General features: G+C 36.1%; 1 protein-coding gene across 2 annotated transcripts; it reads right to left on the bottom strand.

Moving 5' to 3' along the window:
* Positions 1 to 19,260: 19,260 nt before the first annotated feature.
* Positions 19,261 to 25,381, bottom strand: LOC127839190 (uncharacterized). 2 transcript variants are annotated; one of them, XM_052367458.1, is made up of 4 exons: positions 25,102 to 25,381; positions 21,643 to 21,815; positions 20,810 to 20,993; positions 19,261 to 19,829 (listed from the first exon to the last, which is right to left on the bottom strand). In XM_052367458.1, the coding sequence occupies exons 1-4, from the start codon at positions 25,106 to 25,108 to the stop codon at positions 19,720 to 19,722; spliced, it is 474 nt and encodes a 157-aa protein (XP_052223418.1). In that variant the 5' UTR covers positions 25,109 to 25,381; the 3' UTR covers positions 19,261 to 19,719. The 2 variants fall into 2 exon arrangements, with proteins under 2 accessions (XP_052223418.1, XP_052223417.1); XM_052367457.1 differs by lacking the exon at positions 25,102 to 25,381 and adding an exon at positions 24,836 to 24,984.
* Between the last annotated feature and the right edge of the window lie 539 nt (positions 25,382 to 25,920).

Here is a 25,920-nt window from a genome sequence, read left to right as displayed (position 1 = left end):
AGGCGGAAAGTGTCGTCCCTGATAAGCCTGTGCGGACTGAACAGGCTTATTTGGGATAGCACTTTACACACATGCAATAAACCCCCTTTTCGCAGAGCGAGGCTCATATTTATAGCCCTCCCCGAGAGTTGGTCAAACCCATCACCTGGAGATAGGTCAGTGATTAAGATCAAAGCCCACACCTTGAGAACTCTCCACATGTAAGAATTTACTTTAACAACTTACGAACGCGCAATTGTTGATTAACACCTTATGAATGCTCCCTGATTAGGGATCAAACCCATCACCTTATTGAGAACGCTCCCGGTCTGAAAGCTCCCTGAGTATGGATCAAACCCATCACCTTATAAAGAACGCGGATTTATGGTGATCAAATACTTTAATTTTAAACCAATTATAAACCAAACTCGAACGATAACAATAAGATGCATTTTAATAGAAATCAGTTCTGTGAAAATTTACGTTTATTTTGCTGCAAACTGGTTGCTTGCTAGAAATTCATTTAAGTAAGGCAGATTGTAGTAGTTGTATATTTTATTAACGTGACGCATAGTACATATATTATCATTGGTATTTACAGCAATAATACGATCAATATTATAATAAGCAAAAATATTTACAAAAACATTGTACTACCCAGCCATATAAATTGCTTACGAGTCACTGAGTTTACATGTTATCGGTGTAGTCATAAAATTACATCAAAATAGTGCAAAATAGTGTAAAGATCACGAAAATAAAAAGAGTTAAATTGTTTAAAGTATAAACATGGATAGTATAGATGAATAACTTGTGTTAATAATTAAACAGTGGACTTACAATCAAAGTATTGCAAGTTCATGTAGAAATAACTAATATTATTTACATAGTAATATACTTTACATGTTGATTTATTTTAATTTAAGTCGGATACATATAATGCTTCCGATCGTTTCATAAAGCAATCTTGGATGAACAATGCAGATTTATGAATAAGTCTCTTATCAGTCAGCATACATGTTAGCCTCTCGTTATATGGAATGTTAGTTATGTTTGGTTTTATATTTGATGCACAGTTATAATATGATAGTCTTAAACAAAGGTAAAATGGACATTCAAATAAGAAGTTGTATTCTGTTTCGACCTTATTGGGTTTTTACACAGAAGGCACAGTCTTTCTTGGTTTTTAGGTTTCCAAACCGTCCGGTTTCAATCCGCATCGGCAAGGTACCTGTTCTTATATGAGCAATGTAAGATCTCAAGTGCTTTGGTAGTTGTATAGACACAGATTTTCACATCCAAGTTCGTGTTTAATTTGGCGGTAAGTTCTGAGCTTGGGTTGGGATAGGAGATCTTGTTGCCATTGGTCAGCATATATATATGTGTAAATGTCTCTTTAGCATGGCACAACAAATTGTCCAGCGACAGGTTGCTCATGGATTTGGAAGTATACAGGTCATGTAAATTTAAATTGTTCAAAAATATGTTTCACGTCCGAACACCATCCGTGGCTGTGTGCGTAATCCCATAAAAATACTTTCTTTGTAATTCTGTCATCTGGCATTTCGACGAGACGGTGCCATAGGCGGAAATGTTCAGGTGATGTCGCATTGTGGGCGATTTCCATCCAGTATTGTCATTTATCGCCAAGTTCGACGCATGTTTATGGACGCCTAGAAACGACAGGATGGCTCTGTTCTGTATCGTATCACATTTTGCGTATTTTTTATAACCCCAGACCCCAGAGATGTAGTCCATCACTGGGATTACACTGGTATCGTAGAGTTTTGTGAACACGTTAAATGTAAGTCCATTTAATGCTTAAGCCTTGTTTAACAAGCCACCAAGTGCGCGACCAGCAGATTCCACTAATATATTTGCTGTCTCCGTGAAGTCAAGCGTATCGGTCAATACACAACCCAAGTACTTATAGCTCGGTGTAACACTAATGATATCATCTCCTATTTTAAAGTGGCATTCAGTTTTATTTTGGCTTTATTTTCTTTTCTTTTTTCAGATGGTTATTTGTTACTTTTTAATTAATTAATTGGAAAATGTTAGGAGAATGGCACTTAAACGATTAGTAGCATTACGACCCACCAGTATTTTATTTCACCCCATAGAAAAGACTGCTCAATTACAAGAAATCAAGCAAGTTTACAAAAGTTTAATATTTTCCATGTGTCTGCAATCCGTATTAGCAATTATTGTTTGTTTAAAGAATGTCTCTTCTTAACGAAAATCCAGTTTAGTCGTTAAGTGTCGTCCCTGATTAGCCTGTGCGGACTGCACATGCTATTCCAGTTTGACACTTTGCGCACATTGATAAAACCCGTTTTCTCAGAGCGCGGCTCATTTTCTTTCAAGAACTACAACTAATGGATACAGGTATAACAGCTGGATTGCGTGACGTCATTGCAGATACGGGTGCAGACACATGTATAACAGCTTCTGGCTTGCGTGATTGCAGATATGGGTGCAGATACATGTATAACAGCTTCTGGATTGCGTCATTGCAAATATGGGTGCAGATACATGTACAAGAGCTTCCGAATTTCGTCATTGCAGATACGGGTGCAGATACATGTATAACAGCTTCTGGATTGCGTCATTGCAGATACGGGTGCAGAAACATGTATAACAGCTTCTGGATTGCGTCATTGCAGACATGGGTGCAGATGCATGTAAAACAGCTTCCGCATTGCGTGGCAGATACGGCTGCAGATACATGTGCAACAGCTTATGGATTGCGTCATTGCAGATATGGGTGCAGATACATGTAAAACAGCTTTCGCATTGCGTCATAGCAGATACGGTTGCAGATACACGTATAACAGCTTCTGGATTGCGTCATTGCAGATATGGGTGCAGATACATGTATAACAGCTTCCGCATTGCGTCATTGCAGATACGGGTGCAGATACATGTCTAACAGCGTCTCAAATGCGTCATTGCAGATACGGGTGCAGATACATGTACAACAGCTTCTTGATTGCGTCATTGCAGATACGGGTGCAGAAACATGTAAAACAGCTTCTGGATAGCGTCATTGCAGATACGGGTGCTGATACATGTATAACAGCTTCTAAAATGCGTCATTGCAGATACGGGTGCAGATACATGTATAACAGCTTCTTGATTGCGTCATTGCAGAAACTGGTGCACATACATACGAGTGCAGATACATGTATAACAGCTTCTGGATAGCGTCATTGCAGATACGGGTGCAGAAACATGTATAACAGCTTCTGGATTGCGTCATTGCAGATACGGTTGCAGATACATGTATAACAGCTTCTGGATAGCGTCATTGCGGATACGGGTGCAGATACATGTATAACAGCTTCTGGATTGTGTCATTGCAGATACGGGTGAAGATACATGTATAACAGCTTCTGGATAGCGTCATTGCAGATACGGGTGCAGATACATGTATAACAGCTTCTGGATTGCTTCATTGCAGATATGGGTGCAGATACATGTATAACAGCTTATGGATTGCGTCATTGCAGATTCGGGTGCAGATACATGTATAACAGCTTCTGGATAGCGTCACGGGTGCAGATACATGGACATCGAAAAGCAGTCTAAGAGAGAAGCGACACAACGTAATAATTTATTGTCATTCAATTTATTAAAATCAGTTACATCAAATAATAATGGATATTTATCCATACTATTACAAGATTCATGAACAATTTGAAATTAGAATTCTATAATACAATTAACAATACACCACAAAATACAGTAAATTTTTTAATAACTTTGTGTATTATTAACATTTAGAAATATTGCATTGAACACGTATTATCTCTTTGATAACACTATCTGTACATAATAACTAAAGCTCATCACTCCCTCTGTTACAATTAATGTGTTGCTCATATTTGAAACCTCATTTCGGTTAATTAAAATGTAATCAAATAAAATCATTTAGATTAATTACAATGTAATCAAATAAAATCAATAAAGTTAATTACACTTTAATCAAATATTTTGAAAAATAAAGTTTACACGTAACACAACAAATTACTATTTATATCAGATTTAATTTCCAAATAACACATAATATTGCATGCAATTTTACTAATAAATATATTTTTTCTTCATCAAAATGGATATATTTGTTAATAACTTCATACATGGAATTGTTCTTACTGTGCATTCTACAAATCATGTGCAATTAATAAAAATGAGCCATGCTCTGTGAAAAGTGGGTTTAATTCATGTGCGTAAAGTGTCGTCCCAGTCTAATCACGTACGACACTTTCCGCCCAAACTGGAGTTTTCTAAGAACTTCCTGTAAACGAAAAATACAATACAGGCGGAAAGTGTTGTCCCTGATTAGCCTGTGCAGATTGGACAGTGGTGTCCAGGCTATATTTCCCTGGACACAGAAATGAGTGCTTTTTGCCACATATAATGGGAACATTTAATACATAATGTATGTGCCAGTCCTTTGTAACTGTAACGCCATATAAAGCCCATTTCACTACCTGTGAAATCAATATTATTTGTGTGACACAAATTTTCGTGGATTTTCATGGCTGCGATCAACCACAAAATCAAATGTTCCACTAATGTTTTCGTCCTAATTCTTATATCAACATTAAAACAAAAAATCTAAGAATTTAAGACCCCCAAAACACGCCTGATGTTGCGAATTCACGAAATTTCATGTCAATAAAATCAAATTAATCCACAGTGCTTGTATGTGACATTGCCTTTTAAGGAAAGCACCATAGTTGGTGCGTTAAGAATGTCATCTTGAAATGACGGAAAATGAACTATGAAGAAAGTGAATTGAAGGTCATATGAACATATATACGGACAAGCAAAACCTTAAGCGTCCACTGTTACCTTGACCTGTAGGGAAATAACATGGTTGTTGTATTTAACAAATCATCAAGAAATGAATATCGTTAAAGGTGCCATTTATGTCTAAATCCCACAAAGTTATTTGCAAAAATAAGAAAATTCGCCTACAATCCAAGTGTTTATTGTGACCTTGACCTTTAAGTGCGCGACATGGTGTCTCATTCAACATCATATGTGCCAATTTCTTGTAAAATCTGGTGACTTCACAACAAAGTTATGCGCCAGACACAAACATGTACTTTCACTAAATAAATATTCAGAAAAATGGAAAAACTGCAAGTGCCCACTGTTACCTTGAACATGAAAACACTCAAAGAGACCACATAATGCATTACAAAGCTTCAAGCCAGACACAAAATGTCCCACAAAAACAATTCACACCCACTCAAACAGGGGTAACGCTATAAGCCCTTCGGCCGTTATCATCCCCATCCCCCATCCCCATCCACAACACTGAGCAAACTAATTTGTGTTTTTGTAATAACAAGAAGTTACAAGGTGATGAACAGGTAAACTTTTAAGAAACAGGAATAACATATTGGAAACAATAAAGCTTTTTTTTATGCCCCCTTCGAAGAAAAGGGGGCATACAGTGATCGGACTGTCCGTCTGTCTGTCCGTCCGTCCGTCCGTCCGCCCGCCCGCCGGCTCGCCGGCCCGCCTGCCCGCCGGCCCGCCTGCCCGCCGGCTCGCCTGCCCGCCTGCCCGCCTGCCTGCCTGCCTGCCTGCCTGCCTGCCTGCCTGTCTGTCTGTCTGTCTGTCTGTCTGTCTGTCTGTCTGTCTGTCTGTCTGTCTGTCTGGTCTGTCTGTCTGTCTGTCTGTCTGTCTGTCTGTCTGTCTGTCTGTCTGTCTGTCTGTCTGTCTGTCTGTCTGTCTGTCTGTCTGTCTGTCTGTCTGTCTGTCTTTCTGTCTGTCTGTCTGTCTGTCTGTCCGTCTGTCCGTCTTTCCATCACACGTTGCGTTTAGGTTTCGAAAAATGCTCATAACTTCTATGTCCCTTGAGATATAACCTTCATATTTGGTATGCATGTGTATATGGACAAGGCCTTTCCATACGCACACATTTTTAACCACTGTGACCTTGACCTTGAACTAAGGGTCCGCGTTTAGGTTTCGAAATCTGCGTTTAGGTTTTGAAAAATGCTCATAAGTTTTATGTCCTTTGAGATATAACCGTCATATTTGGTATGCATGTGTATATGGACAAGGCCTTTCCATACGCACACAATTTTTTACCCCTGTGACCTTGACCTTGAACTGAGGGTCCGCGTTTAGGTTTCGAAATCTGTGTTTTAGGTTTCGAAAAATGCTCATAACTTCTAGGCCCCTTGAGATATAACCTTCATATTTGGTATGCATGTGTATATGGACAAAGCCTTACGCTACGCACACATTTGTTTACCCCTGTGACCTTGACCTTGAACTTAGGGTCCGCGTTTAGGTTTCGAAATCTGCGTTTAGGTTTCGATAAATGCTATAACTTCTATCAAAGCGTTATATGGGGCATATGTCATCCTATGGTGACAGCTCTGGTTCTTTTAAAAATGATAAACAAACACAACAGAGTTTAGCCTATGACTTATATGTATTGATTACTTCTAAACAGCAAAAGGGAAAGGGGGGGGGTCATGATACTACAATTACCACAAAACATTTCATATAGATTCACAGCTTACTATCAATAAAATACAAATTTGTTTTACAAATAAATGTTAGGCAATACAATATCAAAATTTTAAGAAAACTTTAGCAAATTGCTGTTTTTATAGATCACAAAATGTCTACACAAACATTCAGACACCTTAAAACAACTAGAAACAAATTCTTTATAATTTTGTAGCTAGCAGTATGAAAAATTATGATTTGTAAGTAAATTGTTGATAAAAGAATATTCCACAAGTTAAACTTGAAAATTTATTTTATGATCAATTTTATTTTTAGCATCAGTTATTCATTGATCGAAATGTTTATTAAATAATTGATTTATAATGTTTAACATAGCAAGACCACATGCTAAAATACTCCCATATTAATGAGATAGTAAACTGTCTCATACTATGTTTAATGTAACATACGTTCCTAGTTATAGTGTATGCTTATAGTTTAAAATACATTCACAAATAACAAGTAAGGAAAACACATAAAATGGTCAACAAATGATAAGCCATGTACCTCATTGCATGTGTTCATCTATAGAGATCGAAAAACATGGTATGTCTTATTTGCTTTAAATTGAACCTCAATGATGTTGAACAAGAAATTAAAAGTAAAACATCAATATATGTAGATACCAACAGAGAACTGACATCTTAATATCATTTCGGGCGGATTGAAATACTACTATGATTTTGTTCACACAATAAAATAAAAGGTCATTGAAACAACAAACAGGTCTGACATACTGGCATCCATGCATTACACTATATGATAATGTAACAAAAATACCCTATACATATAACATAAATTTATATAAGCCGTGCTCTGTGAAAAAGGGTTTAATGCATAAGAGTAAATTGTCTTTCCAGATTAGCATGGGCAGTCCGCACGGGCTAATCAGGGACTAACATTTCCGTTAAAACTTGATTTTTGCTAAGAAGAAACTTTGTTGAAACTAAGAATATCATAAAAGCGGAAAGTGTCGTCCCTGATTAGCCTGTGCGGACTGCTAATATGGGACGACACTTTACGCACATGCATTAAACCCCTTTTTCATAGAGTACGGCCCATATATTTATAGTATGCAAAGGTTTTTTCGTTACATTCCCCTATGCTGCATAACACTATATTCTCAACTACCTTCACAACAACAATGCGTTGGAGAAAATGGTTACCTGTTAACATTACACAGTCAGAGCAGTTATGTTGCTAGCTACAGAATATTGTGCGTTATTTTTTCAAACTTTAAAGCATGACATAAACTTTAAACAAAAGTTAATAATAAGCAACAAAATGAAAAAGAATATGAGCCGTGCTCTGTGAAAAGGGTGTTTGATGCATGTGCGTAAAGTGTCGTCCCAGATTAGGCTGTGCAGTCCGCACAGGCTAATCAGAGATGACACTTTCCGCAAAAACTTGCTTTTTGCTAAGAAGAGACTTCTTGAGACGAAAAAAAATATCATTAAAGCGGTGAGTGTCGTCCCTGATTAGCCTGTGCAAACTGCACAGGCTATTCTGATACAACACTTTACACACATTCATTAAAACCCATTTTCACAGAGCACGGCTCATAAAGATAATTGCAGAGACACATGTGTAATAATTATGGCTAGCTTATTTTTTCACGTATGTTTTTCTGACTGAAAATATTTTTGAAATACTACAAGGCAAGTGAACGTTTTACGTCCAAAAAAAAGAAAACATAACTAACCTACCGGGGTAATAAATTCTTCTCATGACACTCAGAATTTAAATGTTTAAGCCTTACATTAAAATGTTGATTATCCATGCCCTATGCAAAACCAAATTCAATAAATAGGGGCTCTTAACTGGCAGCATTTCTTTACAAAATAAAAAAGACAAATAATTCGATATCGTCATTGACATCACAATCTTCTACATAAAAGCAACACTGATTATAGAACGACCTGAAAATAAGCTAGACAAGAGCACCGCATAACGGTTGCCAACGCTCGGCTGCGGGTGCAGTTTTGAATAAATGAAAGCTTATAGGCAAACTTTTCCTGTAAGTGAACAAAATATAAACATAAAATCATTAAATGCTGGTTCTAAAAGTTTCACAGGGACAATGTTTTCTAATTTTTAAAATACATGGTTGACCGAACATGTTTAACAGTTAGGTCCGTGTATTTCAGAAACATAAAATAAGTTCTTTGTAATGTATAAATTTAATTCAGAAAAATACAACATCGTACTAGCCATCGATATGCCCTTTTTAAAATAAGGCTGCGACAATGGATTATATGCATGGCCTTTGTCCGACTGTCTGACATTATCATTTTGATGATTGTTCCTCTACAATTGCTATTGCAACATGGCATATCCTTGCACTGCTTGCAACATGGTATACCTTTTCACAGCTTTCACTGTTTAAAACTTCAAACAAATATAAAAAACAGTAGGTAGACATGTGTCCCTCACTTCAATGATATGGTTACATGTAAATTTCGTGGTCAAAGGTCATATGCAACTAACTCGATATATATTCTTTGTATAATAATTGATTTGAATGTAAAATAAAGCTGTTTAAACCTGTATCTCTTGATAATGCATTATTTTTCTATCGAAATGTGATTTTTTTAAATATTATTCTTCGCTCGCTCGAACATTTTCCTGTTTTAAAAAAAAAAACATTCACTCGCCTCTTCAACTTTTTTTCAAAAAAATCCGAAGACCAACAAATCAATTTGGAGTGGCCTTATCAGAATAAAAAATAATTATGTGTGTATATAATTGTGACCAGCCAAGCAATTTTTCTTCCAAATGACACACTGGCAAAATTTAGATTATATTATTTTCATGACTGTAGTACAGTACTGGACAACTATAAATAAGTTAACTACTTTTTTACAATAGAAATCATGACATCAAATGGATTTACTCAACTTTAACAACATGGAAACATATAAAATAACACATTTTCAGATGTGTTCTCAACAATGACTGGGATGTAATTTGGACGAAAAATCGCTTGTATATATGTATATATATATATTATAACTGTAAAATAAATACTGATTTGTTTGCTTGAAATCGTAATAGTTAAAATCTTAAAGGCTTTAAAAGCGTTTGTAACACAAAATGTTTGAAATATTCAGACATTATTTTTAAACGTTGTCAAAAAAATAACTTTTTTTCCTTTTTTTTATTTAAATAATTTTCATTAACATCGTTGTTCATATTACCGGTTCTGTAATAAGAAAACTTTTTATGACATTCATCAAAAAGGCTCGATTCTATGAACTTGTTTCGTTAAGCTTCTATTTAAACTTGAACTCTTACTTATGGACTCATGATTTCAGGGTGATGAATGTCTCCCTCATGGCGAAGTTCAACCTAAGCAGACAGTCAAGGCCTTATGTTGCACCAAAAATTGGAATAAAGCAGACAGCAGTGTATTCTGTCTTAAAAGGTATTGGGCTTGTTCTGTACATAAATATGGTTTAGCTTTTCGGAAAAAAAGTGGAGCTATTGTCATGACCCTCTCGTTGGCATCGGCGTTGGTTAACCTTTTTGTCTAGATAATCCCAATTTTAAGTTTGTCATAATAATGACCCCTTTTTATTTATTATTTATTATCTTTTTGATCATGTCCATTTTAGATGCGTAAGTTACATTAACACTATTGGATATCACTACACAAATAACAAGGGGCGATAACTCTTAATTTAATTTTATGCGGGTTGTCCTTTTTGGATTTAAAATTTTGATTGTTGGTTAACCTTTTTCTATTACTCAGAAACTGTCAAAGGTATTTTGTTTAAATTTAGTATGCATGTTAACTGTCCAAAATGAACACATTTCACAAGGGCAGATAATGCTAAATTTAATATTTGTCAAATGTCACAGGAGAGACTCATTTTAGATGGGCAGGTAACCCAAATACACATGTACTTATAAATTCCACTACACTATCAAACACTGATCAAAGTGAAGCATTCTGTCAGCAGACAGTTTGTGTTACATATAATTGTATACTTGTTATATATCACATATGGAAAAGTATTTTTTGGGGCAAATTGTAATTAAGAAAAGTAGAAGTATTCTTACTACACCATATTCGTCCCATCTAGCGCTTAGAAAATTCGAAAAAGGGGGGGGCTTAAAAGGGTACTAAATTGAAGCATAAGACTAGTAAAAAATACATCCGTAGTGTCTACCTCCGACTCTAATGAGCATGGCGTTTATCATAAAGTTCATGAGGTTATCAACAGTGCGCGCGAGTTAGGAATGTTCACAGTTAAGCAAGGTTAACACTAAAAATGTCAGCATTTGAATATATGTCTGCTATTTGAGGATATCATGTGTATAGAAATATCTAGACTCCTAATTGCGGAGAGGAATTACAAACAAAGTGTGAAATAGATAATCCGTGTGACAAATACGCGAATTCTGTATTAAAAGGAGGATACATTGTGGGACACGTTCCAAAAGAAATAAGCAAAATTGTTGCATTTTTCTAAAGCACGGAGGTATTCTTAAGCTGTGAATATGAAATATGATTATACGTTGATCATCGGGGATTTTAATTATCCGGATATTTCGTGGGGAGATTGGACAATGACTCACAATGAAGAACATTCAGAATTCAGGGTTTAGAATGTGTAAAAGATAACTTTCTGTCACAAGTGGTAAATCAACCAACTCAATATAGACTGAATCAAAGAAGCAATATTTTAGATTTGATTATCATTGAAAAACATGAAATTATTGACAAAGAAGAATACTTAAATTGCCTTGGTGCTAGTGATCACATATCACTCTATATTGTGTTAAATTATAACCCCTTTATAACAGAAAGAAAGACATCTTAATATAACTTTCATAAGGGTGAATATGAAGAAATTAAAAAAGATTTGCTCAATACTTGAGAAGTTAAATGTGCAAGATAGCTGGGACTATTTTAATAGTACAATTCAAAATTCAGTTTCAAAGCATATTCCGTTAAAAAAGAAAGAGCGTGCAAAGGAAAAGTGCATCAATAAAGGAAACTTAATAGCTATAAACAGATTAAGCATAAGGCATGGAATACACATGTTCATACTAAAAACCAAAATGACTTTCAAAAATATTGTAAACTGAGGAACCAGTGTAATAAACTTACAAGAAGAAGCAAGAAACCGTTTGAAAAAACCAATAGCTGGAAATTTAAAAACTAATCCTAAAGATTTTTGGGGATATGTTCGCGCAAAAACTAAAGTTAAATCTGGACTTGCAGATTTGAAAGACTCTGAAGGGAACATTGTTTGTGACGATGAGCAAAAAGCTAACTTATTAAATGATTTCTTTGCCTCGGTCTTTGTAATTGAGCCATCAGGTTCTCTTCCAGTATTTGATAGTAGGTACAGTGGTATTCCTGTTACAAAAATGGTAGTTTCAGTTGATAAAGATTTTTAAAAGCTGAATAAGTTACAAACATCAACATCTATGGGGCCGGACATGTGTCACCCCAGGTTATGAAAAGAATGTGCAAATGAACTGAAAAATCCTTTGTGCTCTATTTTTAACAAATCTTTTGAGTGTGGTGATATACCTAACGACTGGAAACTTGCTCATATAACTTCACTATATACGAACAAAGGAGATAAAACAGAATGTACTTACTACAGACCAATTTCGTTAACGTCTATACCCTGTAAATTGTGTGAAAAATCAGTTCGGGATCAGTAATGAAACATATGGTGGATAATGACCTTTTTAGCCCTGTACAGTATGGGTTCCGAGGTAAACGCAGTTGTGTACTACAATTACTGGACGTAGTTAATGATTTATATAAATTTATTGATAGCGGCAAACAAATTGACATGATCTATTTGGATATTCAAAAAGCATTCGATAGTGTTCCACATAGGCGTTTGATCAAGAAGCTTGAATCTTACGGCATACAGGGAGAAGTGTTAAAATAGATTGAGAATTTTTTATCGGACAGGAAATAGCGTGTAGTTTTAAATGGCGAAACATCTGACTGGCAAAACGTTACTTCCGGCATTCCCCAGGGAACATTTGTTGGGACCAGTATTGTTTGTAATATATATGAATGATTTACCGGACCAAGTTAGCAACCTATTAAAAATGTTTTCCGAAGATACGAAGATTTACACTGCAGTTGATTCAGTAAATGACCAAATTTCTTTACAAGAAGATCTCTACACTCTATGTGAATGGAGTAATGAATGGTTAATGAAATTTAATACAACAACGTGTAAATGCATCCAGTATGGAAACATGAATCATCACTTCAACTACAAAATGAAGGACAACAATAACAATACATTTGAACTACCTTTTGATAGTCAAGAATGCGATTTGGGGATACTGTTTCAACAAAACCTGAAATTCGATACACACATCACAACCAAATCCAACAAAGCAAATCGCTTGCTCGTAATGATTAAACGTACATTTACATATATGGACAAAGATTTATTTCTTTGTATATACAAGTCGTTGATTCGCTCAATATTAGACTACGGTTCACCAATATGGAACCCAACATCAAAGAAAATGCGCTTAGTCTTAGAAAATGTTCAGAGACGTAGCACGAAAATAGTTCCAGGCTTACGACTCCTGTCATATGTAGAAAGGTTAAAATTGTTAAGCCAGTACCAACCCTATATAACAGACTAAAACGTTTTGACATTATTCAGCTCTTTAAAATCATACATGGATACGAAAAGGTGGACATTGACAAACTCTTAACTTTCAACGACAACATCACCAGGGGTCATATATATCAGATTGTTAAAGTTCGGTGCAATAAATCGCTCCGTTTAAACTCATTCCCACACCGGTGTATAAATGACTGGAACAAATTGCCAGAAGATATTGTTCTGAGTGACTCCATTAATATATTTAAAAGTAAACTGGATAAATTGAAGTATCCAGAAAGATTCTCTCTGGAAGAAGTTTATTAGTCCCAGAAGCGGTATCAGAAAACTGAGGTATACATGAGGGAGCATAACAATCTAGGTAACTAGCTTTCAACAGCTCTAAGATCTTCGTAAGTATCGTAAGTATAAGTGTATTGTTACGAATAAATATAGACACTGTGACAAAGCAGGTGGATTAGAGATTCCGTGTAAAATGATATTTTCCGGCCCGGCTGACCTCATAGATAGATTGAAAACATTGGTATAACTGCGAAGAAAGGTAGTACACTTTCTTTTTAGAACGGGTGCTTATTCATTTGCATTCTTTAAACATGTGGGGGCTGTTATATATGAGCATGGGCGCTAGATGGGACGAATACGGTATTTGGTTTACCAAAAGCAATTATCCAACAGAACAGTATCTGACCATGCAGGGCTTACCTAGCCTATATCAGATTTTATATGCACTACAACAGTTAGGTATCAAAGTGCTGTTGTCTCGATGTATAATGATGCACTTGTATTACAATGTATCAAGTTTGCAGCCAAAATTGTTCTGTATGATAGGCCTTTTTGTGATTGTTATTTTTTTATTTTGCACAGCTTGTGTTAGCCAAAGTATCAGCCATACAGAAAAAGACTTGGAGGATGTGGTTTCAAAGATTTTGAAGTACGCGCCTGACAGAAAAGGCGGAGTGGGCCGAAGGCTAGAAAAACCCTCACCTTAATGTGCAGTCAGACAGACTCTGGACCTTAACAGATATCATTATGGAATGTGTAGTCACACCTTTGGTTATTCCCATTTGATTGCTCAATTGCTCAATAGCTGGTCAAGGACCACCAATCTTGCCATTGCCCTTTTGTGTTTAACACTTGACCAGTATGTAGTTAATGTATGTACAAATATAAATACTAATAATAAATTTTTTAAATAAAACTCTAGACATTTCATTTTTTATTTTATTGGGGTATTCCATTTTCCCATGACATATCTCAGATTCTCCTTTAGAGCACTCTTTAAAACATTTACAATTTACTTTCCCTCTTGGTAATTGTACCTGTTTGCATTTTGATTAATTGAGTTCATATATGTAACTCAAAACGTGATAATTCTGTGTCATGACTTTGTTATTGATTATGTACTACAGTGCTGTATATTTAGATAGTCTTTTCAAAGACATAGGCAAGCTATTCTTCTTGCCCTGCATCACGTTTGGTAGGTTTTTGAGTTGGCTTCTAAGGGCTGACTTGAAGAATGCTAAACATACTTAAAAAAATTATTGTCTATTTAAATGAACCAAAATTTCGTTTCTATAGGTAGATTTGTGTCAAGAATATGTTATGTATGCTAAGGTAAATAAAATTGCATGTAAATATGCAGGTTAAAGTTTTTGGATTATACTATATCCCCGCAAACGAGGCTTGGCTTCATGAACACTTGCAATCTATATTTGTAAAACATGATATGTGATTTTTTGTTGCTTTTTGCGTCTGAAATATAGTACGTCTTTTTTACGTCGAAAAAGACGTCAAAAAAACTTTCAAAAACAACCAAAACCACATGTGATAAAGACGTCGCAAAAAGACGTCTTTTTCGCGTCACGAAAAGACGTCATAAAACCTTTCAAAAACAACCAAAAAAAGACTTAATAAAGATGTCGCAAAAAGATGTCTTTTTCACGTCACGATAAGACATAAAAAAACTTTCAAAAACAACCAAGAAACGACTGTATAAAGACGTCACAAAAATACGTCTTTTTTACGTTACGAAAAGACGTGAAGAAAACTTTCAAAAACAACACAAAAAAAGACTGTATAAAGACTTAGACGTCACAAAAAGACGTCTCTTTACGTCGAGAAAAGACGACAATTTTTTTTCGAAAACAAAAAAAATAAGACGTGATAAAGACGTCGCAGAACAACGTCTTAACAACCATAAAAAGACGTCATTTGTTTGCTGGGAAGGGTTAAAGATGTTATGAAACATCAGTTTATTAAAGTTAATTATAATAGTTTACAGTTTTATAGAATCAATACAAGTGTGCAGCTTCAACAGATGTAAAGCAGAAATGATTGTAAGGTTTGCATTTTTATAACTCAGTTCACCCTATTTCAAGAATGAAATCACCCTATTTTTCAAAATCAATGGGTGAACACCCTATTTCCCAAATAATTATCTGGGGCACTGTAAATACGTTACAAATCTCAACATAAATCTGTTTGCCATTCATAGCCCTGACTTTTTAAATCGCTACTTCTACAGATCTTGGTAAAATGGCTAAAAATTCATATTTAAACAATCTGTCTAATGGTTATATTACACTAATTCCATTTCCCATAGGGTCCCATTATAAAACTGCCAACTTTCAAAGCATTTTTCTTGTATCTCCTATATATCAAATTTTGCAAGACCGGTATCATTTTAAAGATAAATCTGTCCTCTTTCAATAAATGCAGTCAAAAATATATGGTCTCGCAACTTCTAAGAAAGTAAAATTAGCCCAAAGGCAAGCACCCTCGGAAAACAGAGTTTCGAAAGTGAAATTTCGACAAAAGCCCCGTACTTCAATAAACGCACCCCAACCCGTCATCGTTCAACGTAATCCCCAACGAAAAAAACGAAACGAAAAAGCGCCAAAATGTTGCAGACACACACAGAATGCAGGAAATAATCACAAAAAGCATGGGTGCGATCGCTAAATCGCTTTTAATACCGAAGAGAAAAGGAACTCTTTAGAAATAGGCTCTACTTTCGAATGGACTACGGAGGAAACAAAATGATTTAGTGTAATGTAACCTAATGTAACCATTATTATTAAAGGGGCCTTTTCACAGGTTTTGGCATGTTTTGAAGTTTGTAAATGTAAACATTGGATCTAAAAAGCTCCAGTAAAAAATCAAAAATAAAATTTAAAAAAGGAAAAAAAGTAGCGGCAGCAGGGCTCGAACCAGTGACCCCCAGAGTCCGCGAGTAAAAACCAATTAGACCGCTCGGCCATCCTGCCAAGTATGTATAAGTGACATATTTTATACCTTATATAAGCAATCTTCGTAGTTTCACAAAATTAAACGACAACAACAGAACTCTCTAAATTATTCAATCGTTTCGCGTTGCAACGCTTTATAATTTTCAGGTTTTTAAATCGTCAAAAGATGCATATAATGGATATATTAGACCATGGTAAATGTTCAGTATTACTGTTTCCTCACAAATATCATAACTAAAACGATAATTTGCGAATCTGAAACAACTTTTTTCAATTTTGTCAATTTACCAAAACGTGAAAAGATCCCTTTAAGTGGTTAGAAATCACCTCTTAATAACCCCTAGGCTTAGCTCATTCTTCCTGCATGCTGTACACACAATTAATACATCAATTTGCTTCATTCTAACGGTTTTACCTATTGTTTCCTCGATAGGCACAGCTGACTTCTCGGTTAGCCTCAACATTATCCAGTCGACCATGATATATGCCATTGGCAAATCCCATTGTAAATCGCCCTCTTGTGCGGGAGCAGTCGAGCGAATAAATCACGTCAAAATGACCATTCCAACATTAGAAACTGAATATATCAACAGCAAGCAGCAGTATTGCTTTAATCTCACTTATTAAACTTGAACCTTTAAATTAAGAAATTTTATATTTAGCAAATGATTCCCGAATCAGCGCTTGCTAAACTTTAACATTCTATATATAGATTGTGACGTCACTACGTTATAAGTAAGACCCAATCGGGAACCTCGGACATTCTATGCTATAAGGGCGATCGTCTGTGACGGTGTGGTGTAGCCCACTGTCCGAAGTGTTCAGACTGTAGTAAGACCGTATGTACACAATGAAACTTTAAAGTAAACGACGTGTGCACAAGATAACACCGCACAATTAAAGTGATATTATGGGCATTTTTCACTGTTGAATTGAGCTGAAAATAATTAACAGGTCAAAAGAAATAGCTAAAATGTGGTTACTTGCCAATTATCTGCAACTTATCTTGCTACCAGTTGTTCGTAAAAAATATAAATTATATTCGATATTTTACATGACTCACCCAGTCCTCTAAGCCGAAATGATCCGTAAAACAAAATAGTGGCTTTGTGTCGTATGAACGAATCTGCACTAAAACTTAATTTAGATTAACATCGTACATCGAATCATTTCTGTTGTCAGTAGTCAAAACGAAAGTACTGTTGATATTCAAATGCATTATTTTTTTCTATTCGGGACATTGTTTTAGTATGTTGATGCTGCATTGACAAATATAAGTGTATATGAAGTGAAAACATCAAAAATAAACAACGGTTGCGATATACACCTATAAACTGGAAGATGCCCATAATATCACTTTTCGGTTAAAGACCACTAATAATACTAGAATCATCGACATATCGGGCTACATAATTAATTATCTACCGTTACATCATTCGCAGGCAATAACTACTATGTATGAGTATTGGTGTTGCTTCACTCTACAAATTCAATGTCTTCATATATATTTATTCATTATACCGTTGATACCCCCACTCTCACTGTATATGTGTTGTTGTTGTAAAAATTATCGGAAGTCTCCATATTGTACTTAATATTGTACTTTGTTATATTGCCCATATTGTATATGTTATATACTTGGGTGAAAATAAAGTTCTGTTCTGTTCTGTTCATCATCGAGTTATCGAAAATCGCATGTTTGAGTTATTGCGGGTATTTTATATAGAAATTAAAGGAACATATTAGGGACTTCCTTTAATGCTCGAGTAATCGCCAGCTCGAGTTATTGCAATTCTACTGTAACAGTTTTATAGACATGTTGTTATACACATTTGCCCGAATTATTAGGCATTCCGGTAATAAGATCGTTTTTCTAACGGATATATAAAAGCACAACAACCGATAGTCAAAATTGTATTGTGTTATATTTTGAAAATGCAGTTTGATTTGCAAGATGAAATATTATTTAATGTTATTACTTTAAAAGTTTGGATATATCTTTGATATCATCACAGGTGTGTTTGAAATATTTGCAGCGATATTTTTTGTTTGCCGAATTATGTGTTTGCCGAATTATGTGTTTATATGTGCTTTTTGGAGTTGGTCAGAAATTGATGAGTGCGACCGCTGGTTTAGTTCATAGAAAAACTATTTGACGTAGTAAATATATTAATATGGATCTGGTCGATATGGATATTGTCGGATGTTGATCGATAACAGGTCAATATGATCGATTTTGTCGGCGTGTTAGTTTTCTTCAAGATCTTGACAGACAACCAACCGATTTTCGAGTGTCTCGATCTTCTCTTATTTAGTTTGGACGCTTTAACATAATTGGATTTATACACCGACATATGACGATCTTATACGATCTAGGTTGAGCTCCAGCATCAACCGAACTGTATTAGAGGAATGTTGGTCTATTGGTAACATGCAGGAGCCAGAACTCGGGGGTTTCACGTTCGACTCCCCGCTCAACAACCATTTACTAAACTTAGTGCAATTCATTAAACCGATGTGCATTGTACTATGTGCTTAAGACAGGGCCAAAATAGACCCAGGGTCGTCTCTGGAACGGGACATCTCCTGTATCGCGCACTATCCCCGTAAAACCCAACTTACAAATCATTTAGGGCGATAGGCCTATGGGATATTGCAAGTGCACTCAATAAAATCTTCTGCACAAACAGGATGAGGCATCGATGCTGTGCACGGGGTAGATTGGGCAGATCTGATCGGGCAGTGGGAAAAAAGTTTTATTTTTAGGCGCGTCCTATAAACTGATGTTGCAACTACTAGGTTGAAATATCAGGGTTCAGAATCAACGGGGTTTTCAGGGGTTTACACAAGGGCTGGACAAAATGTAATCACACCGTTAAGAACTTTATTTTTGCAGATATCTCAAGTTATTGAAATACATTTGCAAAAAATCTTAAGTGCATAAAATATAGTTTTTCCTTCAGTTTGTGCCAATGTCTTACGGTATAAAAATAAATGATTGAATACGTCTGAAATCGTTGACAAAATTTCACGTTCTGTAAAACATAACCATGAAGTAAAAATCGAATTTTAAAAAAGAACACAGGCTTATTTAACAAAGTTATTATGACGTTGTTCACATTGCCATAATCAGCATATAAACCTGTCTTTTATGCACTAGTTGAAATGCTTAAGAAATCCTGCACCCTGAATATATATAATAGAAATAAAATGAAATACTGTTTTCCCGTGCGTGTTTGTTATATTTATATGACTTCAATGCGTTCGACCCATACAAGGTCAAGTCTTCATATGAACAAAATGGCGCATAGGCACATTTTGCAAAATAACTAGTTCGCCAGCGCCAGCAGAAATAGGTCGAAGGCGAGTAGTCCAAAGGCAGTGCGAAACATATGCTGCTTGTTCCATCGCTTTATGTGGTTCAGCACCCAGGTCTCTCCTGAAATGTATTGTAAACTGTTGTAAAGTCGTATTGCAGTTTTTATTCGTGAGCGTAAGCTCACAAATAATTTAGAGGCAATTTTGCAAGTCAGTCTGCGTTTAGTACGCTAGGAACCGTAACCCGTGATTGCCAGTATGGATAACTGCAGAAGACGAATGCTAGGAGCGTCTGCTGTAACCACCGCATCTGCCTGTTTATAGTTCCCACTGGTACACTACATAGTGCGTATGTATTCAAAAGTATTTAACAGCTTGTAAGACAACGTTGGCCAGTCTAGTAATTATCATTGAAATCTATACATATTGGCTGCTTTCAGGGAAAACGGGGCTTAATGCATGTCAAATAAGATTAGCCTGTGCACACTTATTAGCTGTATCAATGATTTGAAAAAAAAACACATCTCGACCTTGCTTTTAGACACACTCTTTATAAATTTGAAGTGGTTGTGGTCATTTTAAACTTGCGATATAAAAAGCTATAACATAATTTTGAAAACTGAGTTGCGTCTAAAATTATACAACAGCGAAAAAATTCAGTGTATTCAGCGCTTTGATTATAACTGCTATTGAAAAATCAGAAAATATAATAAGCAACAAGTGAGTGAATACAAAAATAGATGATGCAATATCACATAATCATGAATATGGAAGAATTAAACAAATGTAGCAATCAATACAGAACAGAATTTGCCTGAGTCGAAACGTGTCTATAAGAAGCAACCCATTAATCATAAAATAATCAAGTAAACAAACATTTAAATAAACATTAAAATGATTGCAATTAAATGTCGAATTTATATTAAATCTATTAAAATCAACATGATATAGCATTATGATACTGGCTTCCTTACTTTTTATTCATTCTGGAGTTACAGATAATGGTTTCATAAATAACAAAGTGTAAATATTTGTCTCTAACGTATAAAAAAAGAATATTACCCAACCCTTAAAACATAAACACTTCTATCGTCAACGGACCTGCGGTTTCCAGCACGTCTTCTTTCAGATTCTTTTTAATGTCAGGACCCATCACAAATATCGTGAACGGAAACACCAGGACGAACACCCCGGCCCCCGCCAACCAAAGGGCCCTGTTTTCCGCTTCCGATTCCAGGTAATACACGGCGGCGCCGGATAGGGATCCCGCCATGCACATAGCCCCCTGTTGAATCAGATATATGTTAAGGTTCATACAAATGAGATGAGCCTCGTTCTGTGAAAACTGGGCTTAATGCATGTGCTTAAAGTGTTTCCCCAGACTAGCCTCTGAAACGTCTATGTATTTATCCTTCTTAAGTACTCTATAAGAATCTAGGGTTCGAAATGTTGTCTGGGGGCGACGCAACAATCTACATGTAGGTTCCGAGAGTAATTTAACTGTTTATCTGACGATCATGCATGATTTTAGGGCAAAAGTTACATCTCAATATTTATTAAGTACATTTATTATTTGGATTTTGTAAGTGCATTCTTCAAGTCGTTGAGGGATATATTTAAACATAGGAAATACAGAGTGGTATCGATGTTTAACTTGACTTGAAGCGCGCGATGTCACTGGTGATTGCTCGAATTCAACAAAAAACCTTCATAAAATATGTTATTCCACTGACTTTGTGTGTTTTAATAGTTATATTCCTTATAGTCATGTTCCTTAATACATTTTGGTATAAAAATGACAATACGAAATGTTTAAATGTGTGTCTATTGTTTTAGGGTAATGCCGTCGGAATGCCTTTCAATGCAAATTCTTATTAAAGCAACAAAAAACTTCAGCCCGGCTCCTGATTTTGGTTTTGCATCCAAATATGTACCTGGAACCACTTGGCGCGATTGTAGACCTCTATCCAGTGTCGTCTGCAGCTGGCCACGTCAAGGGTCATGCGCGCCGGCTGGTCGGCGGCGTTGATATAGAATGCTGCCCCGGCAAAGAGTCCGGCACAACCGGTGGCGGTAATCTTGAGTAGGCGCGTGGCGTCGAATGACACTGTAAAACATATGAGCCGCGTTCTGAGAAAATTGGGCTTCATGCATGTGCGTAAAGAGTCGTCCCATATTAGCCAGTGCAGTCCGCACAGGCTAATTAGGAACGACACTTTCCGCTTCTATGGTATTTTTAGTTTCAAGGAAGTTCCTCCTTACCGAAAATCAAGTCAAGGCGGAAAGTGTCGTCCCTGATTAGCCTGTGCGGACTGCACAGGCTAATATGGGATGACACTTTACGCACATGCATTATGCCCAGTTTTCTGAGAACGCGACTCATATAATGGATAAAGATATCTAGCATACACGCACACATATGGGTCCCAGGTGGGTTGTCTCTGGGCAAGCCTATATAGGTATGCCCATTCATATGCTAACTTGGAACCCTGATCTGACTTTCAGAGCTCTGGTGGGTAAAAATTAATAAGAATGTATATTTTATTTACATTTTCGGCGCTAATATATTGAACTTTTTATCATGTGTATCAATGTGTTGTGCGCAGTTGGAAAATATTATTCAAACACTTAATATAGTCGTTTCTTCATTGTTGAACCAGTACGTGTTGCCAAAATCAGTTCGTGCTGTCACTTTACATAAAACGGACGCCTGTGAAACATATTTCCACGTCCAAACATATATGCTTCTGAGTCGTAATCTGAATCTGACCGATACGTAGAAGTAACGAAGCAAAGCTTTTATTAAACGGGGATAGCGCATGTAGTTATTATGAGCTCGGCAAATATCCCACTTTCACCGATATTGCAGCTTTCAAACACTCTGTAGATGTCGAGTTCACAGTGTTGTCACTTAGATCCCAGTCAAGAATGGTTCGCGGAAATAAAATTAAATGTATCACTGTTGATGTGTATTGGTTGGTAGAACTTAAGAGTTACTTCCACTGATTTAAACACACTGTTTTGGTGGATTTAGCTCTCAGATTGCTTAGCCTTAGTAATTCGATACGGCATGAGACGTTGCAAATTGTGGTCGATATTGATAGCTCGTACGTACCCTTCCACTACCTTGTTCAAGAACGTCAGTTTTTTTGTGGCGTCGCCTGTCTTGTAGTGTGGGAAGATTGAGATCTTCAAACATGGCTGATACACCTCCATCTTGTCTTGATTTGTAATTCCTGGTGACGAAGCGTGCCGCAGATCGTTCGACTCGCTCTAGTTTGCCTATGTCGCCTTGCTGGTGTGGGTCCCACTCAACACTCCCGTACTCAAATTTTGATCTGATAAACGCTTGGTATGCGGTTTTCCGGCAGCTTTGAGGTCGTTTATGAAGTTGCGTCTCAAGACGCCGAGTGTTGCGTTTGTCCGTTTTGTTATGTTTGTTATGATGGTTTTCAGTCTTAGAAAAAGTAATGCATAAGGTTGGGTTCTCATTTTGAGGATTGCTTAGTCGATAATGTAGAAAAATATATATATTCTGATTTGGTACTAAATAGATAACATTTCTTGACGTTAAAACTCATGCCCCTATACAGTAAGCAGTCGTCTGCAAACAGGCGCATGGGAGACTTTACCCTTTCCGTCAGGTCATTGATATGGCAGAGAAACAAAAGGAGACCTTACACTGTTGCTTGCGGAACGCCGAGGTCTACAATAGCATGGTGGGACTTCTCTGCTTCAACCAACACACATATTTCTCGGTGGGTAAGGAAGTTTGACATCCATTTAAATATAAGACCGCGGATACCGTAGTTTTCAAGGCCTTTCTAAAATCCAGTATGATGGTGTTTATATGTTTGTTTTGGTCGTTGTATCCATCAAGTCATGGGCTGTGAAAACAAGTTGTGTTTCACAAGAGTATCCTGTGCGGAAGCCATGGTCATGGTTGGTAAGTACTTTGTGTTTGTCCAAGTGGATTAGGATATGACGATACATGATGTGCTCTATTTCTAATAGCTCGTATAGCACGCTGGTGAGTAACACTGGTCTGTAGTTCTCGGGGACGTGGCGATCTCCATTCTTAAAACTGGGAAAATGTTAGCGTCTCTCCAGTCCTTTGGAAGTTTGCCCGTGTCTACTGACCGCTGGAAGATGGCAGTAATGGCTGATGTTGCCTTCACAGCACAGACCTGCTGTAGTCTGTTTGAGAGTTCATCTGGACCCGCTGCTTTCCGGACGTTGATGATATTCAGCAGCTTGATTACACCATCTTCACTTATGTGTTGTGAAGGGATGCGGGCGTTTACCCGGTTAATGAGTTGCAGATTTATGTCGTTCTTGGTGAAAACATACTGGAATTGGTTAACCAGTATTTCTCCCTTGCTGTCTGTGATCAGGTGTACATGCTCTCGTAATGGAGCATTCCAATAGTATCTTTATTTCCTGAATTTGACGTAGTTCAAAAATGGTTTTGTGTTTTTTGTTTTGAAGGGCCTTCTCTCTAATTTTATTGATATGGGTCCATTCAGCTTTGCGCATCGCTCTCCTTGTTTCTTTCTTGCATCTTCGGTTATTATCCCAATTATTGGATATTGTTTTGCCTTTTTTGTGAAGATTCTCGCATTGCGTTTCGGATGACGTTTGAAGTTTCTCTTGATGTTTCTGATGATCCAGGGAGCGGAGTTATTTGAGGTTTTCATTTAAGATGGTATGTTGGACTAAATGGCTGAGTGGAGTTTGGAATTGAATGTATCCCAGAGATGGTGGGCGCTGTCGTTATTTTTGTACAGCTGTACTATATGTCTATATATGCCTGTGACAAAGTCATAGGTCTTCAATGTCATGCCAATATTATAAAGTGCATTTCAATGTACATTAATTCGTAAGCAGAGCTACAATTGTGCTTTATTACTATTGTCTTAAAACAATACCATCGTCCACTTGAAAACTCCGAATTACTACAGTTTTATTACTTACTAAAATGAAGAGATTTGTATGGGTTTACACAGTTTCAATGAATGATTTTTAACAAACCATGGGAAGTAACTTAAGCATGAAAACATTATAATTAGTAATTTTATTACTTCCCTTCAGTTAAAATACATTTTAAAAAAATGAAACAAAACTTACTCGTCATGTATTCTGCTGAAGACATTGTGTGGTTGCTAATTGATTTACTATAATTGTATGCCTAAATTACGCATTAGATGCAATGCTGAGCACATTCGTTGTCAGCACTGCAGACCCGCTATGCTACATGTGTATATCGATCTAGATCTAGATAAAGCAACTTTCATTTTCCACAGACGACGTCCGCGAAGGATGGTTAAATTTACCCTGGATTATGAACATGCTATCAAAATAATGATTATTAAAAAAAACTATTTCATACGTACGCTTCATTTTGTCGCAGCTTGTCTAACTTGAGAAAGTCCGAATACCGAAAGGTCGTAAATTGTTTATATCGTGCACATGTACAACAGATATACAACAAATAGCAATGCCTTTATAATAGATCTTCGCGAAATGTGTTCATTAACTTATATTAGTAATACTAAACTAAATATTGTGATATTAAATGTTACATTCTGTTGCAATACTACTCGATAATATTTCGTTTAGATACATTGCGTATGTTGTCATTCAAGGTTAAAAGCTCGGGTCAAAATTAAGAACGTTGTTTTCACGGGTTGTCTTTTATTAAATCACAAATTGTCTCTCTTTGACGTGTTTAACAATATGCATGGTTTTTACAAGGTTTTATATCAGAATACGTTAGGCTTGAAGCCCATGTAAACATACATATAACACACAAATGACATACAGGCAAATACATATATAATTTTTAGCAACATGGATTAAGAATTAACAATAAAAAGAATTTGCAACTGTAAAAACATGCATGTTGAAAATAAATAGCTGTTTTAACACGTAATCAATATATATATTTATTACACTGTTTAGCGTTACGTGTACTTATTTTAGGTAGGTATATAATATGCATATTGTAGAGTCGTATATTATTCAAATAAACTTGAATGTTCAAAGAATGTGTATACATATAGCTTTAATTGCTTTGACTACAAATAAACCGTAATGCATGGAGATAAACTATTGATAATACAATTCAGTTCAGCTTTAAAAATAAATGTTGCAAGATTTTCAATTGTTTTGCGTTGTCAGTTTGTAAGTGTTCGATACATTTTAACATATTT

Source organism: Dreissena polymorpha, chromosome 7 (genome assembly GCF_020536995.1).
Source record: "Dreissena polymorpha isolate Duluth1 chromosome 7, UMN_Dpol_1.0, whole genome shotgun sequence".
Classification (NCBI taxonomy): domain Eukaryota; kingdom Metazoa; phylum Mollusca; class Bivalvia; order Myida; family Dreissenidae; genus Dreissena; species Dreissena polymorpha.
This window is presented reverse-complemented; position numbering and strand designations above follow the sequence as displayed.